The sequence below is a fragment of the Bombus flavifrons genome, chromosome 6 (genome assembly GCF_040668555.2).
Source record: "Bombus flavifrons isolate JBK064 chromosome 6, iyBomFlav1_principal, whole genome shotgun sequence".
Lineage (NCBI taxonomy): Eukaryota > Metazoa > Arthropoda > Insecta > Hymenoptera > Apidae > Bombus > Bombus flavifrons.
In genome coordinates, this window is record NC_138447.1 from 16,810,696 (window position 1) to 16,831,514 (window position 20,819).

The 20,819-nt window shown below is 39.9% G+C and overlaps 1 protein-coding gene across 1 annotated transcript in view; it reads left to right on the forward strand.

Annotated features, from left to right (window-relative positions):
* RhoGAP102A (Rho GTPase activating protein at 102A) overlaps nt 1-20,443 on the forward strand; it is a 28,587-nt gene extending 8,144 nt beyond the window's left edge. Inside the window, exons 2-12 of the mRNA XM_069115680.1 lie at nt 1,025-1,181; nt 2,339-2,455; nt 7,561-7,742; nt 13,812-14,027; nt 14,359-14,509; nt 15,090-15,280; nt 16,031-16,257; nt 16,900-17,011; nt 18,118-18,445; nt 18,941-19,229; nt 19,757-20,443. Coding sequence (XP_068971781.1) covers nt 1,025-1,181; nt 2,339-2,455; nt 7,561-7,742; nt 13,812-14,027; nt 14,359-14,509; nt 15,090-15,280; nt 16,031-16,257; nt 16,900-17,011; nt 18,118-18,445; nt 18,941-19,229; nt 19,757-20,096 — 2,310 coding nt within the window. The 3' untranslated portion in view covers nt 20,097-20,443. The remainder of the gene's footprint in view (nt 1-1,024; nt 1,182-2,338; nt 2,456-7,560; nt 7,743-13,811; nt 14,028-14,358; nt 14,510-15,089; nt 15,281-16,030; nt 16,258-16,899; nt 17,012-18,117; nt 18,446-18,940; nt 19,230-19,756) is intronic.
* The last annotated feature ends 376 nt before the right edge of the window (nt 20,444-20,819 follow it).

Genomic DNA, 20,819 nt, shown 5'->3' on the forward strand with positions numbered 1-20,819 from the left:
CGTGTAAGACTCATCGACGGAAAACTTCGATATAACGAAAAATTGGATATAAAATATAACGTGGTTTCTTTCGACGTAGTTTTAATTAAAGCCATCATCGTTCACGTTTTCTCTTTTCTCCATTCAGCGAAACATTAATACCGTACTAATAAAAATTGTATAAGGTACGATATCTGCCTGTCCTGTTCCACGCGCGTACCAGGAAATCATTATTTTACCGCACTCAAAAGGGAGCAACAGATAGAAAAATATTTCGTTGGGATATTTCATTTCAACGTAGTTCATCGTTATTTCAATTTTACGTTAAAAAATCCTAAAGAATAGCTTTTTTTATAGCACGTGTTTAATAAAAAGTACAAATTCTCAAACAACATTATTTTATTTCGCTCATCTTGGTTAACGCGATACTTTTAACACATCGCGTCTATTGCGTAACACCATCGCTCTTTCCACTTTTCCACACGAGCTCAACTTTGTGTTTAATTTCACTTGGTTCATCGTAGTAATTGAACACGCATTTAAGTTCATTTTACCTATATACACGTTATTGCGAACTGCTATGAAATCATCCGTATCGCTGTTCCATAAGGTTTCATCGTTTCGTTCCTTTTTCTTATTATTTTCATAGAAATTTATCTTCATCTCTATTACGTGAAAAATATCGTTCACCGGATAATAGGCAATGTTCAACGTTTGTTATTTAATTTGGTATTTCGCTTCTTCAAAAATTATGCAGATATAATAGTATTAAAGAGATATTATAATTATAGTTATACATTGAAATATTCAAATGTTAGGAAATTTGAAACTTCGTGCCGTCAATTTCTCCAGTATATCTCGTACAGGAAACGAATATGCAAAGTTTAACAACAGTTGCGAATTGTCGTACAGATTAACTTCGACACAGTTAATCCGCGTCGATTAATTCCTTGCGTGTAACGCGGCATGACCTTCCTTAACGTAACGTAAATCGACGTTATCGCATCGTGGGGAGAACATTCAGAGCGTGTAACTTTAATTGCAGGGAAAGTGTACGTGGGCGGGCACTGGTGGACGACGCGTCACCCTACAGGATACTCCGCTAAGGTCACTGTCAGAAATCGAGAGGAAGGTTCTATGCAAGGTAGCTGTCGCGAAACTCCAGGCCCTCAACTTGGGCGTTCACATTAGGCCGCCGAGTGGTAAGTTTTTTTTTTTGGAATGATCGTTATTTCAGAAATTTAGCGTTTAGAAGATTGAAAATTTGGTAACGTGCAAAATATTTGGTAATTATTTCTTAGCGTTTAGTATTTATTAAGTAATTAATTTTAGTACGTTTTCTATCTTTTTTTCTCGAGAAAATTGGTGTCTCAACTCAATGTCGAGAATGGAATCTCGGCTGCCTTCTAGATGATTGACATGTTTACGAACATAGGGTGTAACTTCAACGTCGAAGTATCCTCTTTCTCAAGGAATCACGTGCACACACACTCTCCCTCTCTCTCTCTCTCTCTCTCTCTCTCTCTCTCTCTAAATTTACCAGATATCGTTTATGATGCTCTTAAGGAATCTTTAAGAACGTTTTATTACTAGTTTCATGCAGATTGCTTATATTGCTATACATACATAGCATACATATAGTCGTGCACATTCCGAATGCAAGATAGTCGTTTAATGTATCAGGCGAGTACGGTCGTAAATTTATTGCAGATTTACTTTTACTGCATTAAAACTGTAATCGTAGTTAGACGAATTTTATCATACAATTTAATTTATCACTTAATGCAGTTCCATTTAAGCAAATTTTACTTTTATTCGAAATGATTACTTCAAAATCCTCCTGCAAATTACTTTCAAATTTTCCCTCTACCTAGATCGCTGGTAAATTATTTCCAAATATGGGATATTTTACCTTACGTTAAATGAAATTTAAACCGATAAGAAATTGTTCTACACGAGGAATGATGTTTTATTAATAGAATAGAATATTTTAAGGATTTATTAATTAGCCAGAAGCGATTACATGTACGACGAACGTTGTTTAAGAAATACTCCGTACGTTTCGTAATATGGTAAACTAATTTTTCGCGGTACACTCCGGTGTGGTCATTGACGTTACTCAACAATCAAGGGGGGATCGCGTTTCATCGAGTTCCATTTCCTCGTGTTCGTTCTACGTTTCTTTGTTCCATTTCCGTATACAGGCGGAAGCGAATAGACGAAACCACGACAGGGGCACAAGAGGCCGCGAGAATTTCTCCTTCGTGTTTTACGCTTGTATCGTAAAAATAACGACGTTCAACGATAGCGATAAATTTGCATGTTTCTTTCAGTCTTTATATTTTTTCTTCTTTTTCAGAGTCACTCGGTAGCAGTACCGTTGCCACCAAGCCCAAAAGAAGAGCACCTTTGCTCAAGAGGAAAGCTCTCACCACCGGTTTCTTCGACAATAAAGGAAAAGATGATAAGGAGAAAGGTGAGTTGCAGACATAGAAATTTGTTAATCGCGCGGTATCGCTTGAGCATTCTTGTCAGAGGCTCAACCAAAGAAAAAATGGCCGAATCGTGCGAAACATCTTTCGTTTGTAATTTCAATGCTACAGACTACGCCGTACTAATTTTATTCTCACACTTTCCCCTCAGAAATTAATCTTTCGTATTAACTTTCGTATTTTCGTATTTTTTAAAGCTTACAGTTTCGATATCGAAAATTTTATTTTCAGTTTCTCTTTATTACCGAATTGACTAATTACTAAATTACCGAATTAAACTGAGAAACAGTCTATTCGGCAGATTGCGGATAGTTTCTATCCCATAGGAACAACGTAGGTATAGCTTGCTAGAAAACTTTGTCTAAGAAAAAGGATACGCGGTATCGTTGCGAAGATTTGTGTCCGAGCTTTTGTCTAGGTTCTAGTAGCTGTTGTCTGTTTCATTGTGACGAGGAACAGACATTCTTCAGCTATCGTCTCATAAAAATAGCCAAAACGAAAATAGGTAGAGAAAATACAATGCCCAGCAGTTCATGGTTAAACGCGAATTTCAATGAAACAACGACGCAAGTGACGAAATCTCTAATTGAAACAAACTATGGATGAAATTGAACTTTGATATCAGATCAAAGATCAGATCGTAAGGATTTGGTGATCGATAACAAACTCCTCTAAATAAATACGTACGAATATCATGAATCGTTTCAAATATTCGTTTTATTTTTGAGAAAAATGTACTCGGTACCGTTCTTCGGCAAAATCCCAATGTATCGTGAAATTCAATTTCTCGAAGACCAATATTTTTTAATACTCGCAACAGTTTCAACTTATTTATGGTAATCGGATAGCGTAATTTTCGCGATAGTAATTGGCCGATAGTAATTGTAGATAGAGAGTCAATAATTAAACACGGTAAATTAAGTGCGCAGTTTAATGTGCGGAAAGCAGCACAGTTAACGATCAGAGATTTATGGGCCGTTTATTTGTTTGGAGAATAACTAGTTCAGCTATTTTCAGGTGTGATTCTGTTTGCAAGAGTTCGCTAGGTAGTGTTTCTATCATTTTATACGTTTACGACATCCTTACATATCTGTATTTTGATCTAACCAAATCCAAGCGAAGACAAATATTATCCTTAGGACAAATTCCGGCTGCTGTACCGTTTCCCTATGTCTTCCCATTTCGAATTGCTTCGCTAATAATTACGTAATTCGTACCGTCATCTTCTTCTTCAAAGTTAAACAGAATCCCTCGCGTATGAATTTTATCAAACAACAATTCTTCTTCTTCTACTTCTTCTTTCTTTTTTTTTCTTCTATCTTCTTTTTGTTTCTCAGCATATGGGAAAATATTAAATCGTTCTCTAAAGATTTCCTCCAGTTGGAAATTGAACAGAATTTCTCTTATGAATTATACGAAATAAATCCTACCTTTCTTTGATTTTTCGCGAGAAAATGTTAACCCCTGTTTACACTGCCTGTTTTCTCCAAAAGAAATTATTACTGTAATTCGAGATGGAAGTTGAACAGGATCTCTCCTATGAATTATTTATACAAAATAAATTCGACCTTTCTTTGATACTCCTGTGAGAAAATGTAACTCTGTTTCACCTGTTTTCTTCGAAAGAATTCTATTCTATATATATATTCTATTCTATATAATTGTTATTCGATTTGGAAATGTTCATTAAACTTATTTAAAGCAACGAAACAGCAACTTTTTACTTCTCTTCTTCACCTTTTAATCGTTACACGTTGAGAGGTTCTATTTTAGAAATTATTCTTACGTATAATTCATATATTATTATTATTATTATATATAATTAGTATTTGTCAGTATTCCAGGAGAGTTTTGTCACGGAAAATCTGAATATATTTGTTGTTTCTACTTGTTGAGCGATAATTACGAAATCGTCGACTATTCAGAGTTAATTGTTAGATTAATCGAGGGAATTACAGGAATCTAATATATTTTGTTTCGAGTGACGTGTTTCACAGATGCCACGCTGTTACACGCTAGCAGCTTTACGTTTACCGCGTGGATGTATCATTCCCGATTGTGAGACTCTGTTTGTCGAGCACTCACGGAGCGACGACTTTCGGCAAAAATTGCACGTGGAATTCGCGCGAACACGGAAAAAATAGTGTTTGTTTAACCACGAGGTACTTCGGTAGTCGCGTGACGTATGTGTACGTGTGTTTGGCAGTCTGTAATTTTTTCCTTCGTTCGTATTTCTGTTGCATCTACGAAGACTTTGGACAAAGATAAACCTGAGAAAATAGAATAGAAGAATCTAAAATCTTACACATAGAAAATTGGATAGAGGAACGTGAAATCTTAGAAACTATACCAGAAAAGTCTAAAATCTTTCTTACTCGCAGTAACTATTTACCATTCTAATTTTCAAATTAGAATAATAAGATTTAACACTTCCATAGGTTAAAACGCATTGTGACATCTACTCAGAAAATCCGAGAAATTCATAACAAAATCTAGAAAGGTGTCTAGTAGAATAAGTGTCACGTATCGTTTCCTGCAACGTATTTTTATAAATTAAAAAATGAATTTGTATCGAATACTATCTCTGACTAAGCCCCTCAATTATTCCGCACATTCTCGATTTTCTGGAGAACGAAGTGGAAAAAGGGAATGCAACCGCTTGCCCATGTGCGAGCAACAGCAGACCGCGGCACTAACGTCGGCCAGCCTGGTATGAGACACAATTTCGCTGGCTAAAATTAGTCACGGGGTGCTTGGTGGCGGTGCATATTTCCGCATATACCAGGTTTATTTGCGGTGCACGCCGGGTACGAGTGCCGCGGGGACACCGGACGTCAAACGGGAACCGGAATGGCCCTTCCACGGGGTCGCGTGTTTGCAGCTTACCCCCTTCGGCGATCCTTCCATCGGGTCGTTTGCGAACACGTGCCGGCGGTGTGTTATATTACTTGCTTCTGTTGAGCTTTTATGAGCGAATTTTTTTTCTTTTTTTCTTTCTTTTTTTTTTTTGAAACGCGAAGCGAGAGGTGGTGGATGGTATTTTTGGATTTGTTTAGTCGCAAATTGTTCGATACTTGGCTGATAAACTTAGGATTAAGCGTAATACAGCTTGGTTCTAGTACATGAATAATCGATGATTGTGGATATTTGGGAAATTGAAAATTTGAACATTCGTCTAAAAATGAAAAAAATGTGTATGTAGGACGAATTCATGGATAAAGCGATCTGGTATAGTTTTCCTCCTTCGTCTTCGTTTCCGTATAATCTAATTCCATAGTCTTACATCGCCACCATAAAATTCCGCAAGCATAAATTTTCAGATGGAGATTATTTCCATAAGGAGAGAAATGAAAATAATTTGAAGAACAGTGAATGCAAGACTATTAAATAATCAAATAACCAAATAACCAACGAGGGGATTTCAGCGAAACGAGAAGGACGAAGGAAAGAGAGGAACGCCAACCGATACACCGACGGTAGAGGAAACAGGAGAGGAAAGTGTCGCAGATGATTTTGAGAATTCGAGGAAAAGGCTCGTACTCTGGGTCCATTGTCGTCTTCTGAAAGTGGTGGTCGTTTCACGGCGAAAGAAAGAGAGAAAGAGAGAAAGAGAGAGAGAGAGAGAGAGTGTGTGTGTGTGTGTGAGAGAGAGAGGTCGTTTGGAGAGGCTGGGATGGCCCAGATTGTGGTCTATAATCGGACCGGTATAGAGACACGGTTTGTTGCCTTTCGGCTTTTAGCTGGCTTCGGGACTACGTCGTGCGAGAAAGAAAGACAAGAGCCCCGTGAAAGTCTGACATATTCGATCATACGAGGGGACGTCACTTAAATGACGTCCTCTTTTAGAGCGCTGCCACATTTGAAACACGCGAGCCACGCACACGTGTCTTTCAAAAGGGTGAACGAATTTTTTTCCTGTCTCGATGCAGAAGAATTGTCACGAAAATTTTATTCCAATTCAAAGCGTTTTAATAATTATAATTACGATTATCTTATAACGATCTATAAACATTCTCTTCAATTTAAATCTCAACTTGCGACTTTTAACATTTTTCCTTTTTTAAAATTACATTTCTGTTGCGTTTCTCTGTAGCAATCAATCGGTAGCGTGTCAACGTCCGCAATTGCTCTGCCATAAAGCAAAGAGAAATCAAGAACACGAGGTCTTCCGAAGTAAAGTCTTCCAGGAACAGGAATAGGAGGAATCGAGGACCTTAAAAAAAGACGATGATCGTTATTCGCGCGTGTGTATTTGGCAAGCGAGCAATTAAGAAGTAAAAAGATGAAATTCGAAAGGTGGAACGGCGCGTTTCCGCGAACTTAGCCGAATAAACGGGCGGTTTAGCGGCGAAAATAAAGCGGCCGAAGCATTCATGGCCAGCCGGAATATCATCGAACGTTCACGTCGTCAGAGGTGACCAGAGACTACGCGAATTTTCAAATTTCACTTTTTCCAATATCGTTGCATCCACGCTACAAATTACTTTGGTATACGTTCAAAAATTCGTCTCTCACTGCGTATTTACTAGTATATCGGGAAATAAAGAAACGTAATATTCTAAACTGTGATATTTAACAAATATACAGAGCAATTTTTATGGTTTTTTTTACGTTCGTTTACGCGACCTTTTAAATTGAAAAGAACCGTACGAACAGCAACTATTTACGGTAGTCTCGGTAGCAAGCGTTCAAACACAATTTCCTATGAATTGCACGAACAGTTCGCGCACGAATAAATAAGCCGTGTTTACGCGAATGGGACGCAGCTGACCACCACGAATCGTAGAACGGAACGAATCTCCTTTTTGGTCGGTTGATGGAAGCGATTCGAAATAAAAAATAAACGAACAAATGAACCGACTAAAACTATCGTCTAAGAAAGTGCGACACGTCTAATTTTCCATTTGTAAATTCATCACTTTCGCGCGAATATCGTTTGTCCCCCTTCTCTTTAGCCAAAGTTTAACGATCTACGAATACGTCACTGATAGTTGGTTCTGTTTCTTCCATCGCGTGCATCGTTTATTTCTTCGAGTACCAGCACTGTTCGTTTCTTGCATAACGCAGGAAGAATCGTATTTTATTTCAGAGTCGTCGGGTGGCCTGGTATTTGGTATACCGCTGTCACAGTGTTTGGAGAACGATAGAATCGCTAGAATCGCCGCTGGCGAGGTCTCGGACGTTGGTTGTCTGTCGCGGAACAGCAGACACGGTAGCAGAACGAGCTTCACGAGCCTCATCGAACCCACTGTCGCGGCTAAGACTGACGAGGTAAGTATAAGCGAGATACATTCGTTTCTCATCCGTCATAGGCGTGTCAACCGACAACCCGATTATCGCCTAACAACGTAGCAATACGGATTCGAAGAATATCGGTGTTAAGAAGAGTTAAAAATCGAAGAATTCTTCTTGCTTTTATCTTTTACACCTCTTTTCTATTTGTATCTTTATAGCAAATCTCTATTAAATATCACTTGGTAGCAGTATGCTTATATACTTGTATACTTGGAAAGATTTATCTAATCTTTCGATCGGAGTCGTATACATCACCAAGTACGTGGAATTTATTCGATCGACCGTTCCATTTCATTAATTTCATTCGAATTCCATTCGATTAATTTAAAATATTTTTTACGATTGGTTCTAAAGAAAATAAAAAGCATTAACTCCTTAGAACAGCGTATTCAATGCTAAAACGATCGTCTTCCTTTCCTAGAACATATTCTATTTGATATTTCGCTGTGTGCAACGAGAATGTCCTTGCTGCAGTAGTATAAGATCGTATCCAGTCAGCCAAGCGTGTCGATCGCTAATCGATCGATTCTGTCGGCGATCTTTCCACGCAAGTACTCGCGCTACTATTTCAGACATTAAGAGGATTTCTACGGCGAAATCAGCGACAGATATCGTGGAATACTTGGAAAAGGAAATTACGCCTGCGGTGTATTATATTTTATCGCGATACCGGCAACAATGTGGCGTTTATTTTGGCAGATGGGGACTGTCGAATCGTACAAACCAAAATTACACGCATGAAACGCAAGTAGATTGTTGAGAATGGCTAGCACGAATACACAATCAGGAATTTTACTCGGTTTTCTCGATGACTGCTCGGTCGAAGAGGCGAGAACACGATAGAGGAGCTCGCCCACGCGCGAATAGAAATCCGAGTCACCTGTTTTAGATTGACGTGAACTAATCTGCACGCGGAACGTACGTTCTCAACGTAGCCGATAGAAATTTCAGTGTCTCTCAATGCGAAAATATAGTTACCGTAAAAATAGACGCGATAAACGCGAATAGCCACGTTTCTATATTCTACTCGTTCCCTCCTATTTTTTCTTCTTATTCTGCGTTTCTCGAGCAAAGTGTCTCGAAGTGGATAGATCGATCGATCACGCCAAGTAATTTACTCGATCGTGGCGTTGAGTTGAAATTACAGGTAAACGAATATGCAAATCGTTGAACTACGATTTGCCGTAATCGTCGTCGCGAAAATTGCAAATGTAAATTCGAACGAACGACCGAGAAACGGACACACAGAGAATCCATCCATTCCATTTACATCATTTATATTATTAATTTCGATTTTTATATTTGTCCTATTAGCTACAGATAAAGGATACGTATTTACAATTTCCCACAGGCAATAAATAATCTTATTAATTGCGTTACGCATCATTGTTTGCCAAGTCGTACGATGACGTTTAAATCGTCCATTTAAAATGCAACGTGCTACGCTACGAAAGAGTTAAAAAACTGGATCTTTCAGAGAGATTCGCACCAAGTTCTAATATGCTGACCTGAGCAACATCGCGTAAATGAAACGTACAGAAGCGGAAGAATCAATATCAAAGTACGAGAATGGCGACGTACACGCGTTCCACTTGTAACTTGTATATCGGTTGCATCGTGATCGTTCGACGATGCTTTATCAAAACGACGAGAGAACACGACGGAGGGGCTCGAGGAGGCAGCGTCGCGTGACGGATCGTGAATGCGATCGTAAACGTCGTCATCGATTGCGTCAGTGTCCGCGGATCGCGACGAGAGCGTTTATCGATGGCCACTATGCGAGTCAGGGGCCAGACGTTCGAACGACGGACCGCAAGTGGTTATTTTTTGATGGATACGTCAGAACGACGCGCCGCGACGCCGGCTTACAGCCGCTTATTCTATATTCCGTGGTGTGTACGACGGCCGAGACGGTCGAGACGGTCGAGACGGCCGAGGCAACGCATTCGTTGCCAGATTCTCTTACCGGATTTAAGCTAACGGTTTCGTGCAATTAAATGCCAATAGGCGACCCTGTGACGTTACCATTCAACGTTTCTGGGTCGAGACGATCGATTTAGATCGCGTGAAATTTGGACAACGAAGGGAGAAAGAAAGATAGATCGAGCGACTCAGCGATTAATAAAAAGTTTCAACGATGCCCGTTCTCTGTTCCGCTCCGCGATCTATGCATATAAATTTATGCGAAAACGAATCAGCATTGTGCGAGAAAAACTGCGTTTTTATGTCACTGTTATGATACTTCGTTTAACCCTTTGCACTCCTACGTCGAGTGTGACTCGACATCGGTTTTTATCTCAGCAGCTCCTTTGTCGAGCCCCACTTGACATTCTTTCAGTCCCACCTTTTTTTGTGAAACGTGCGAAAGAAAACTAGGATTGCACTTGGAAATTGTTTCAAGATGTATCGTATACACTTAAAAATGACAAAATACAACAATAGCGTGAATAAAACTGGCATTTAAGTGAGTTTGTTTCTTCCTTTATTTATTTAAATTGTCTTATCTTTTAGTCAAAGTAAATTTCAAATAAAACGCTTAAAAGCGTTGGGAGCTGCTGGTAAGGAAATTGAAATAAAATTCGGAGTGCAAAGGGTTAAAGGTAAACAGCGATTTAAAAAATTAATTTATTCCTACGCAGAATTTTTAATTACGTATTGATCAACGTATTTTAGAAAATGTAATTTCACTTCTAAGGTTTCACGACTATTTATACCACATCGATACGAACGATCGTTACATTATTTTTGCGAAAACAAATTCGATAATTTCCCTCCAAATTCTTCGACTGCCTTTTATTCTTCCGAGAACAATAATCTACACGTATACGTTAGGCGTTACGAAATGTTCGAATCGAAGAGAAACTATTCGTTCGTGAAATCATAAGTGACGTTTAAAAAATGCAGATAAATGGTTACCTCGTAACTTTTTGCGTTGCTACGTTATCAATAAAGCAGATTCAGAAATTTTCTCTATGCTTGTCTATCGCAATGCATGCATGTCAAAACTATTTTCTTTCTTTTTTATCTTTTTTTTTTTTTTTTTTTTTTGAGAAACTACTTATCTTCATCGTGACAGGAAGTAAATGTTTTGATTTGAGAAGTACCGGCGCCACCTGGTCGATGAACACGAATCTTCTCCTTCTTCTTCTTCTTCTCTTCAGTTTTCTTTTTTTTTTCATACGTTCTCCACGCAAAGAACTCGAACGTTCAGGCGTTATTTTAAGAAAGTCGAAGACTCCAGCCGCGCTTCTTGATTTACACGATCCGATCTAATTTTCGTGCGTTTACGTTTTTGCGTATTGATTTTTCGGTTTATAGCGGCTCAGCGGGATGATTTGTTCACGTCCGAGAATTTATTTTAGCCACGCGCGCCTTTTGTTCCAGCCTTCTTCTCTTCCATATCAATTTATCTCATCGCGTCTGCTCGGCTCCAACGTCAATCTGTCATCTTCATTCGATACTTTGTCGTCCCGCGAGAACAATTTAGCAGTCAGCCGTAGTGATTTTCTCGTTGTTCGAAAAGTAGAAAGTTTCAAATAATAATAGCTCGTGTTTTAACGGCAAAACTATCAAAATGATCAAAATGGCCAACTGCAACTTCCACGTGGAAATTTTATAAATCTTGAACAGCGTATTTTTCGAAATTTCAATGTCACACTTCGCAAGTATACGAATATTCTTTCTTTTCTATAAATTCTACATTTTAGCGATCGGCAATTCCAGCGTTAATTATCACTTTCTGTAAAAAAAAAAAAAAAAAAAAAATAAACGTAATTTTGAAATGATATAATTCCATAGAGTATAACAAATTCTACACACCGTGTAAAAAGATGCTATTTGAAAGATGGAAAATCAGTATAGTAGCATAGACTAGTATAGAGGGAAACGTACCGAACACTCGAAGAACTCGGACTTGTCTTTTATTACGTTAAAACACACAACAAAGTACACACATACAAAAGAGCAATAAACTAACATTCTTACTGCAATTGATAGCGTCAACTGTTTTACACGGATGTATATAGAAAGTAGTTGGAATTATTGGCCGCAAGAAAATTGGTGCGATCTGTTCGGAATGTTAATACATAATTGAGGGTCCCTTACGAGCTCGCTAGCTCGTTCGTGACGCATTCTGTTCGTGGGCGGAATTTTTCCAACGCGAAGAGAAATTCCGCCGGTTACGAGTCAGAAACTAAATCTACCACGTGAATCCCCTTTTTCTGCAAAGTTTCTGATGTTACGCATTGATCCGCAGCTATTGGTCCGAGATAGTTCGCAAGTTGTTGGATCATGCACGCTTCTAGAACATGAGAATAGAAGGAAAATTAGAAGAGACAGAAATCCTCGATAAGATTTGATTTTCGAGGAAAAAACGAACGAGGAACGAACGAACTTTCGCCCCGTGTAAACTTTAACTTAATTTCGTTTTAATATTACCATCCAGTAATACATTTGTAACCAGTGTGAACGTTAACATTCCTCTTGTTTATTTAATACCGATTGATAATTGAATCGGTGGCATTGTTTGACTTTATTACTTTTAAAATGTCGATAGGAGCCTTTAAGAGTCGGAGATAAATATCGTTGTTAATTTTAGTAAATCGCGAGTAATTTTAGCGTTGTTTCTCGGGATAGACAGGAAAGCTAGGGCGTTCCAGTGTGAAATTTCTTAGCATTTTCTAAAAATAGTCGATCGACAGGCAAAATAGAGAGCCCTCGTTCACACATTGTGGAAATAGCATTGATTTATCGTGGCGCCAACTTCGACAATGCCACCCTCGACTTCCGCTACTCGATCGAATATATATCCGATTTGTGTATATTAGTAAAAAGATGAGTCACAGTTCGGTCTGTTGACGCGTACCGTTTAACAATTTCACGCGTCATTGTAAAGTTTCATCTCTTACTCGTTTTATCCATTTTACCTGCATCGTTGCCCGTCGCTGCTTTAAATGGCACGCAAAAATGCATCGTTTCTTCCTTTACGTTCACTTTGAATTTTCTCCTCAACGATGACTATTTTCTTCGTTCGCCGATGCTTCGTTCAAATTCTAAAATAGTTTATATAATTGGCGAAAAAGAAAGAGATACAAGCGAATAACACACGTTTTGTAATTTTATTCGATGTAAAATTTAATTAAAGATACAGATAAAACGATGTACGAACAATATTTAACTTCTATAAAAGCGATTATCAGAAAGATATCAATGGCGAATGAAATGCCCGGAAACAGTCAGATAACCGAGTTGACGAACGATATCAGTAAGTCGATACAATTTTTCGCTTGATTTCGCTTTTCAACAAAACGTCGTATCGAATCACGGAACATGTGCGTTTTATCGATAACAGTTCGCGGTCGGGACGTTTGGCCGATGACTCGATGAAAACGCCACGTGCTTAAGTAGCCCGATTGATCGATTTAAAGCGATCCGGGAATGACGCAACGTTGCACTTTCCTCGTCGACGTCGCGCGTATCCCGAGCTGCGTGACGTCACAGATCGGAGACGCGAATAGAACCAAGATCAGAGAGCGATAATTTTAGCCCCTGGTTAATTAAGATCCCTAAATTTCCAACACTTTTCCGTCAGAGCAGATCGACGAACACGACGATCGTCCATTAAGAACGCTGAACAGTTATCGGTCAGACACGTGGATCGATCCACTGTTTACGCAATTTTAGTCGAACGACGATCAAAGTGGACAGCGCAAAGATCGTACGATCGATTTTCCAGTCTGAGAAGTAGCGAAAGCTAACGATCGCATTACGAATTTTTATGCGAATTTCTATTTTTACCCTAAGGAGTTTTGTTTTATTCCTTAAACTCTGCTTTAAATATTCGAAACATCGTTCCTCGCATTTCTGCGCCTTTAAATTTCGCACAAAGCTCGCTTGTTGTCGCTTGCGTTCGCTTCCCGCTACCCGATATAAATATATATTACGGAAAAAAAGAGACATTTAGAGAGCGTTTCATATCGTTGGAATGGTCGGATTCTACTATTCGCCGATGCAACACAGGTCTTCGGAGGAATGAAATTGTTTCAGGGTGGTTCGAACGAGTCGTTGTCGTCGAAAGGCGGAGCTCTAACCGGAAGCGACTCCGGGGTGCTCGAGCTGAGCGATAGCGGCGGAGGAGGCCCTCCAGGGGAATGGGACCTGGTTCCAAGCATAGTCAGACAGTGCATCAGGCACCTGGAAACCACGGGTCTTCGGACGCTCGGTATCTTCCGGGTGTCACCTTCCAAGAAGAGAGTGAGACAGGTGAGTGTCGAACGATGTTAAATGTTCTTGCGTTTATTTATTTCTCCGCACGAAACGCGTAATTGCATCGCGTTATACCACATGCAGTTAAATCGTGTCTACATCGGTAAATTGAAATCGAATGTTCCATATTTGATCAACGAGATTCTTACCATATAGACCTTTACGTTGGAGACATCAGAGCATATCCGATATTTAAAAATCATATTTCTCGTATGTCTTACGTATCTTAATATCGCATTAAGTTTAAAGCACAACTATTAAGAAAACATTCGACACGTTTGCACATTTTACGCGTTACAAAAGCGTGTTATATTCTTTGTTTCCGCAGTTACGAGAAGACTTCGATTGTGGTCGCGAGACAAAAATCGGACCCGATCAATGTCCTCACGATGTAGCAGCCCTTCTGAAGGAGTTTTTTCGTGATCTTCCGGACCCTTTGCTCTGCAGAGATCTCTACCAAGCCTTCGTCCATACGCAAAGTAAGGACAAACGTATCTGAACATTTCTTTAAACTCTTCCAATCTCTTCGTAGAAAGAATAATTGCAAATATTTTTCTTACCTACTTCCGTATATACGATCGTCGCCAATGAAATTCTCAGTACTGTCAGCTGAAACATCGTCTGAATTTTCGACTTGACGATCATCGACCCTATCGAACCTATAAACAAGTCTCAGGCAAAATATTCGTCGTGGAATGAAAACGTTATATTCCGAACGTTCGACTAAATTTTCTTATCTTTCTATTCTTCTTTACAAACGAGAAATGGAAACTAAACGAAGATTAATCCGATTAAATATTACAACAACTACGAATACGTATTTTATACATTCCACAGCTGTTTATTCCAAATAAGTGTACAAACTAATCGTTATACGTGGTAGAAAGCCTTCGGTCAATTCCGCTGCACAGAAAGTGTTTATAGGGGTGAGAAAGAGTTAAGAGCTTGCGTTCGATTCGTCTCTCGTTCCCATCCCTGTTCGTCGATACATTTTCCCTTCGCGTCATCGACGCACGAGTTGTCCACGCGGACTGAAGGAGAACCCCTCGTTCCCCGCAGAGATCCGGAACAGGCGACTTCAGCAAGAGGCACTTCAGCATCTCGTTCAGCTGCTGCCTACGCCGAACCGTGAGACGCTCTGGGCACTTTTGAGTTTTCTCAGCGTGGTGGCGGCTAACAGCGAAGATCAAAAGAACAAGACAGGCGAGTGGATACCGGGCAACAAGATGGACACGACCAACTTGGCCACGGTGAGTGTCATTCGCCTTCTCTTATCGGGAATCCGATCGAAAGGATTCTCATCTTCCATTTACCGCGAGATTTTAATGAAAAAGAAAAGGACGAAGAGGAAAAGACACGTAAGCACAGTGTCACAGTGTAGAGATCGATGATAGGACGTTTCATATTTCTAATCGAACGAGTGGAAAAATCGACGTCTCGTTCGACATTAGCTTCGAACTCGAGGTTCATCGGTGCTATTTTTTTAAATATCTTTTACGTTTCGCTCTTCTAGATCTTCGTAGGGGATCGTTATCGCCACTCGCGAAGCTTTTCCACTTTTATAGCAATGATTTCTAAAGCGAATTTATACAAGACGCGCTTCGTCGAATCTTTTTATCAATCTTTGGTAGCTTATTTAGGAATCGTAGAAGAAAAAAAGAAAAAAGAAAGAAAAAAAGCAATTGAATTTCAAAGAGATCCACGCGGTGGAAAAAGATGATTCTCAAATGGGAATTTCTTTTCGTATTTTGTTTTTCTTTGGAAAACATCGAGAGACAAGCAAATCCATCGAACGACGAATCTATAGAATTATACGAAGATTTCAGATAATACGATCTCTTCTGTCGCTTATACACGCTTCTAAATAATACATTCCGAAATGTTTAGAAAGCAGCTGTAACGAACTCTAACGAATCGCCGTAGTGATTTACATAGACACGTTTAATTTCTCAGATTTTCTCAAAGCCTCTTATGAATTTTCTTGAATTTTCTTTCATAAGGTATTTGCCCCAAATATTCTTCATTGCGTGAAACCTGGACAAAGGTCGGAAGTGTCCGCGGAAAGGGCGGAAGAGAGGATAGACGTGATAAACGTGGTCAGAACTCTTTTGGAACACGCCGCGACGTTATTCAAGGTGCCAGCCGCTCTTCTAGACGAAGTTTACTTGCACATGATGGACACCCATCCGGCCGATTTGGATCTCGCCCTTTCTCGACGTGCCGAAGAGTGAGTAACTTATATGGCCATTTTTTATCTTTAATCTTCGATCCCGTCAAGTCCCTTCTCTCTTCGATCTTCGAAATAGATGCTTAAGGAAATGCTGACGATTCGATTTTCACCATTCTGCGTAACAAGCGCTACTTCGTATAAAACCGACCTAAAGTATCAAGAATTTAGAATTACGTATTGCCATTTTTACGCAATTATCGCAAAATTATACTTGACTTTATCCTAAAATTCCATCGTTACTCTTCATTTTTGGCTATACGAAACTTAATACAAAATAGCAATATAACAGTTCCAATATAAGCGGTAAATTCTTGTTAGATTAAAATTCTCCTTTTCATTAAATTTCTCTATCGTCGATTGCAATGTTATATTTCATATTCGTAACTGATGTTGCGTTAAATTTACATTGGAGACAAACGCGCCATTCTTCGTCCTTTATGCAGTTAAACAGGCGATCGTGAATATTCTAATCGTTATTTATCTTTCTGCCAAAGACACTCGAGCGCTCCGTCTTTTCCACGATTTTTAATTCAACTTGCGAGACTTGGTGGCACAAAGCCAACGAAGTTCTCGCGTATGATGTCAGTCGGCGAGTCGCGTAGGAAAAGCTGACAGCGTGTTTCGTACGATTTTTCGCAGGCAATGCGGAGACGAGGCGGACCCGTGCAGCGAAGCCGAAACCTTCTCGCTCGAGGAGACGCTGACGACGTCGACAACGACCACGGCCGGCACGACCACGTCTACCAGAAAGGTAACTGATCCAGATCGAACGAGATATCCCTCGACCATTTCGCGGTATTACTCTGACGTCTTCGCCTGGAACATTTTCGAGATCGAGGAAAGATATGGCTCGACTTCACAGGGGCTAATCTTCTTCCACACCTTGGACGTTTTTATTTCCCCGTTTTCCTTCTGCTCTTCTTCTCCTTCTTCTTCTTCTTCTTCTTCTTCTTCTTCTTCTTCTCGGTCTGTCGAGTAGTTTCCTTTTAAACCTTCCTGTTTCACTGTATTTTTTACTTTTCGTTTCATTTTCTCTCGTTATCGTCGGTTAAGTTCCTCGCGTCATGGAAGAAACGAAGAATTTTTCTGTTTTAACGCGTTAACTTAGACGCTGGAACGAGAGTCATTAGTGGTGGCAGTGGATGTTGGACTCGTTAATGACACCATTGGGTTCGTTGAAAAAGCGACGATGTTAAAATTATAACGTTTGTATTGGATAAACAATCATATTTCTAGATTTTTAATATCTTTGACCTTACTATCGTAATCTAAAGTATCAAGTGTACTACAAAGCGTCTAGATAATTCTATTTTGTTTCTATAAAAATTCATCCGATAATCCTCGATAATAAAGCGTTATGTTTTGCTAATAAACGCTGTATTAATTAAATCATATCATCCGGTGCGCACAAATAAGATTCTCATTCGTTCTCAGGCATAACTGCATGTTTCTTAATGCAAGATCTTTACACTTTGTTATACAAAAAGTTATCGAATATAATTCATCCTTAACCCATCAAGGACCAAGCACAATAATCGACCACGACAAATACTTCACGTTTTCTTTAAACGTTGTAAAATTATAGATTTTAGAAAGGAAGAAAATAACGAGGAAACAAGGAATACAAACGAACCCGTGAAACTCCCTTTCACAGCGATCGAAAACAATTGCAAATGAAATGTCGCGTTAACGCAACATCGGTCTTTAACGGGTTAAAATATATTTATCATCGTTGAACATTCAAAGGAGCTCTAAGGAAATTAGTTCTAGGGAAACGACGATTAAAATTCTCAATAAAAATTGTATGAAACTAACGTTTCGTATAAATGAAAATTGGGTCAATTTCGATTGTTAAAGATGTGGACTAGGGAACAGTGTCTGCACCAAACGGCTGGCGTGGGCGGTGATATAGGTCCGAGGCCGAGACGGCCAAAGAGGCCTGGAAGCCGACGAAAAGAGGAAGGCAGGAGCAATAGCGTGGACAGTGGATCCAGCGAAGATCCAGCCGATCCACGAAGAAAATCCTCGCCCATGGTAATCACCGCCAGTCTTACCATACCGATGTCTGGAGCGTTCACATTGAACCTCGACGATCCGGACATTCCTTACATCGAGGAAACTCCTAAGCAACCCAGTGCACCGCCAAGAAGGCAGAGGCAGCGATCGATTTCCGGTTGCAGCGAAGGTATGACCTTCCTGAATTCCGTCGCAGTACGTGGAACGTTCTACGTTAAATCCGAGCTATTAAAATCAGTCGTATCGTTCATTCTTGCGTTGTCGGAATATCGTTCTCTTTGCTTATCGAATCGCTCTTTCGAGACAACAAACAACATCGTAGCAACCGATCTCATTAAATAATATTTCTTCCAGAGTTCAACAAATAATATTCGCAATGAAATAATAAGAGGAAAATCATTCTGTCAGAAGCAAACCAACGAACATACCAACTGAAACTCCGAAATTCCGAAGATCTTACACCATTTTACCTCGTACTGATCCCACAATCCATAAATACGTACAACTAATTTCTTATTCCTTGATCGAAATATCTACCGCCAAATATCTACCACCTCTTTCATTTTCCTCTCCAGCGCAATAATCACGAAGCAAAAAAAAAAAAAAAAAGAAAAAAAAAGAAAAAAAGAAACCACTATATTTCCATAAAATTATTTATCACCAGGTGGTAGACACGGAAGCGACAGCGCCGTCGGTTCCTCCGCCACGTTATCGGGCGATCAGGTTCCAAGTTCTCCTCCGTCGTGGGCGTCATCGCCACCAGCCAGCCCCGACAGTGCGGTCACCGCTGTCTCCTACATCCCCGATCAGCAGGCCGTCCTCCAAAGGGTGTCGTTCACCACCTCGAGCGAGTTACGTCAAGTGACCAGGTCGAGCAGCAGTCAGGAAACGTCGAGGAGCACCGCGGCCCCGTACACACCCAGCATCACCAGCATCGGTGGTGCGGTTTTGAGGTGAGAATCCTGCTCCTCTAAACTATGCTGGCTTCCGTGTGTAGCTGACAGGAATTGGCCGGATGATTCAAGCTATACTGTTCTGGTATTCGCGCGGAACATCTGGGACAGTTCGTTCACCCCCCTCGAATCTAGTGCAATGCACTCCTGGTGCATTCACCTTGTAATTCACGGTATTAGGTCGTTGTTAGGTTATTCGCGTTTCTTGTCGCTGTTCATTCGTTCATTCTATCCATCGTTCTTTCGTTATCGGGTTTCGTTATTTACATATATATATATATATATATATTTTTTTTTTTTATTCGATAATTTAAATTGGTTTGGAACGAGTTCCTGGAAATTGGTTCTATCTGGAATCTTGCAATACGATAAAAATAGTTACAGTGAAACTTTGATCAGGCATGAATCACGATCGTTCTTTTAACTTGGTCGTTCGCTTAATTTCTTCGTTTTTCATATATTATCGCATTACCGAATGTCAATGAGAAATTCTTCGAAAAGAATTTAATTATTTGTTCGTTTTTCAGGTCGAAGACCGCTGACATCGAGAGGATGTTGCACATCTCCAGACCAGATGCAGGCATCTCGATGTCGCAGCAGGGTAAGACCGGCTCTTCAACGTCCTCCGAGAGCAAGAAATACACGAAGAGACGTTACACGGACTCTAGGCATCAAACTCGTCACATCCCCGATTCCGATACGCTGGCGGGGAAAAACACGGCTACGGTTTCATCCTTGCCATCCGTGACGATGTCCACTTCGTCTTCGGCGGCTGGCACGCAGAATCAAAGAACTAGAGCACAGCCGGTCTGGAAACGACGGGAACTGATTTCCAGCGCGCCCAAGGACAGGGAGGGATACCTCTGAATATCCCCGTGGGCGATCGAATCGAACGTCGAAGGATCTCGATGAACCTTTTTCTTTTAGAACTCGTTTCGAGACAGTTCTATTCAAAGTTAAGCGCACGATCAAAGCTTCGCGTCGATTTTAAATTGAAAAAAGGGCGTTTCGTATTACGATAATCGAAGATTCAGCGAGGAAGTTTGTACGAATGCGCGACCTATTTGATTACTCGCTTCGGATCGTACCTAAGCTTGCACTTAGGTATGACACGTAAAAAGGTCGAATTAGAAAATTCAATGTTTAGTCAGCTGTGGCGAAATACAAAAGACGACAACAAGATGGAACAGTTTGCGCACTTGTACAGATCTTCCTATGTTCATTGCGCGTTGCTCGAATAATATTTTGAATATAGCTTCCGATGGATTATATTCCAACGAAACATTGTGCCTTAACGTATTAAAATTCCAAAGTATTACATATTCCCCTAAACGATAAGGTATTTAATTTAAGCTATTTAACGATTATAAAGAACTAGTTTTATTCGAGCAACGTACAAGTAAATTACGCTTTGATCGTATCCAGCTGAATTATAAATATATTTCTACGCGATGAAATCTGAATTGTGCGCCGGATAAACTACGAGTCACTTTGAAAAGAAACTCGAGCAGGTCCGGACCGAGTATACGATTCGATCGTCAAAAGTGTCCGCGAAAGAAAGAAAGAAAGAAAGAAGAAAAAAAAAAAAGA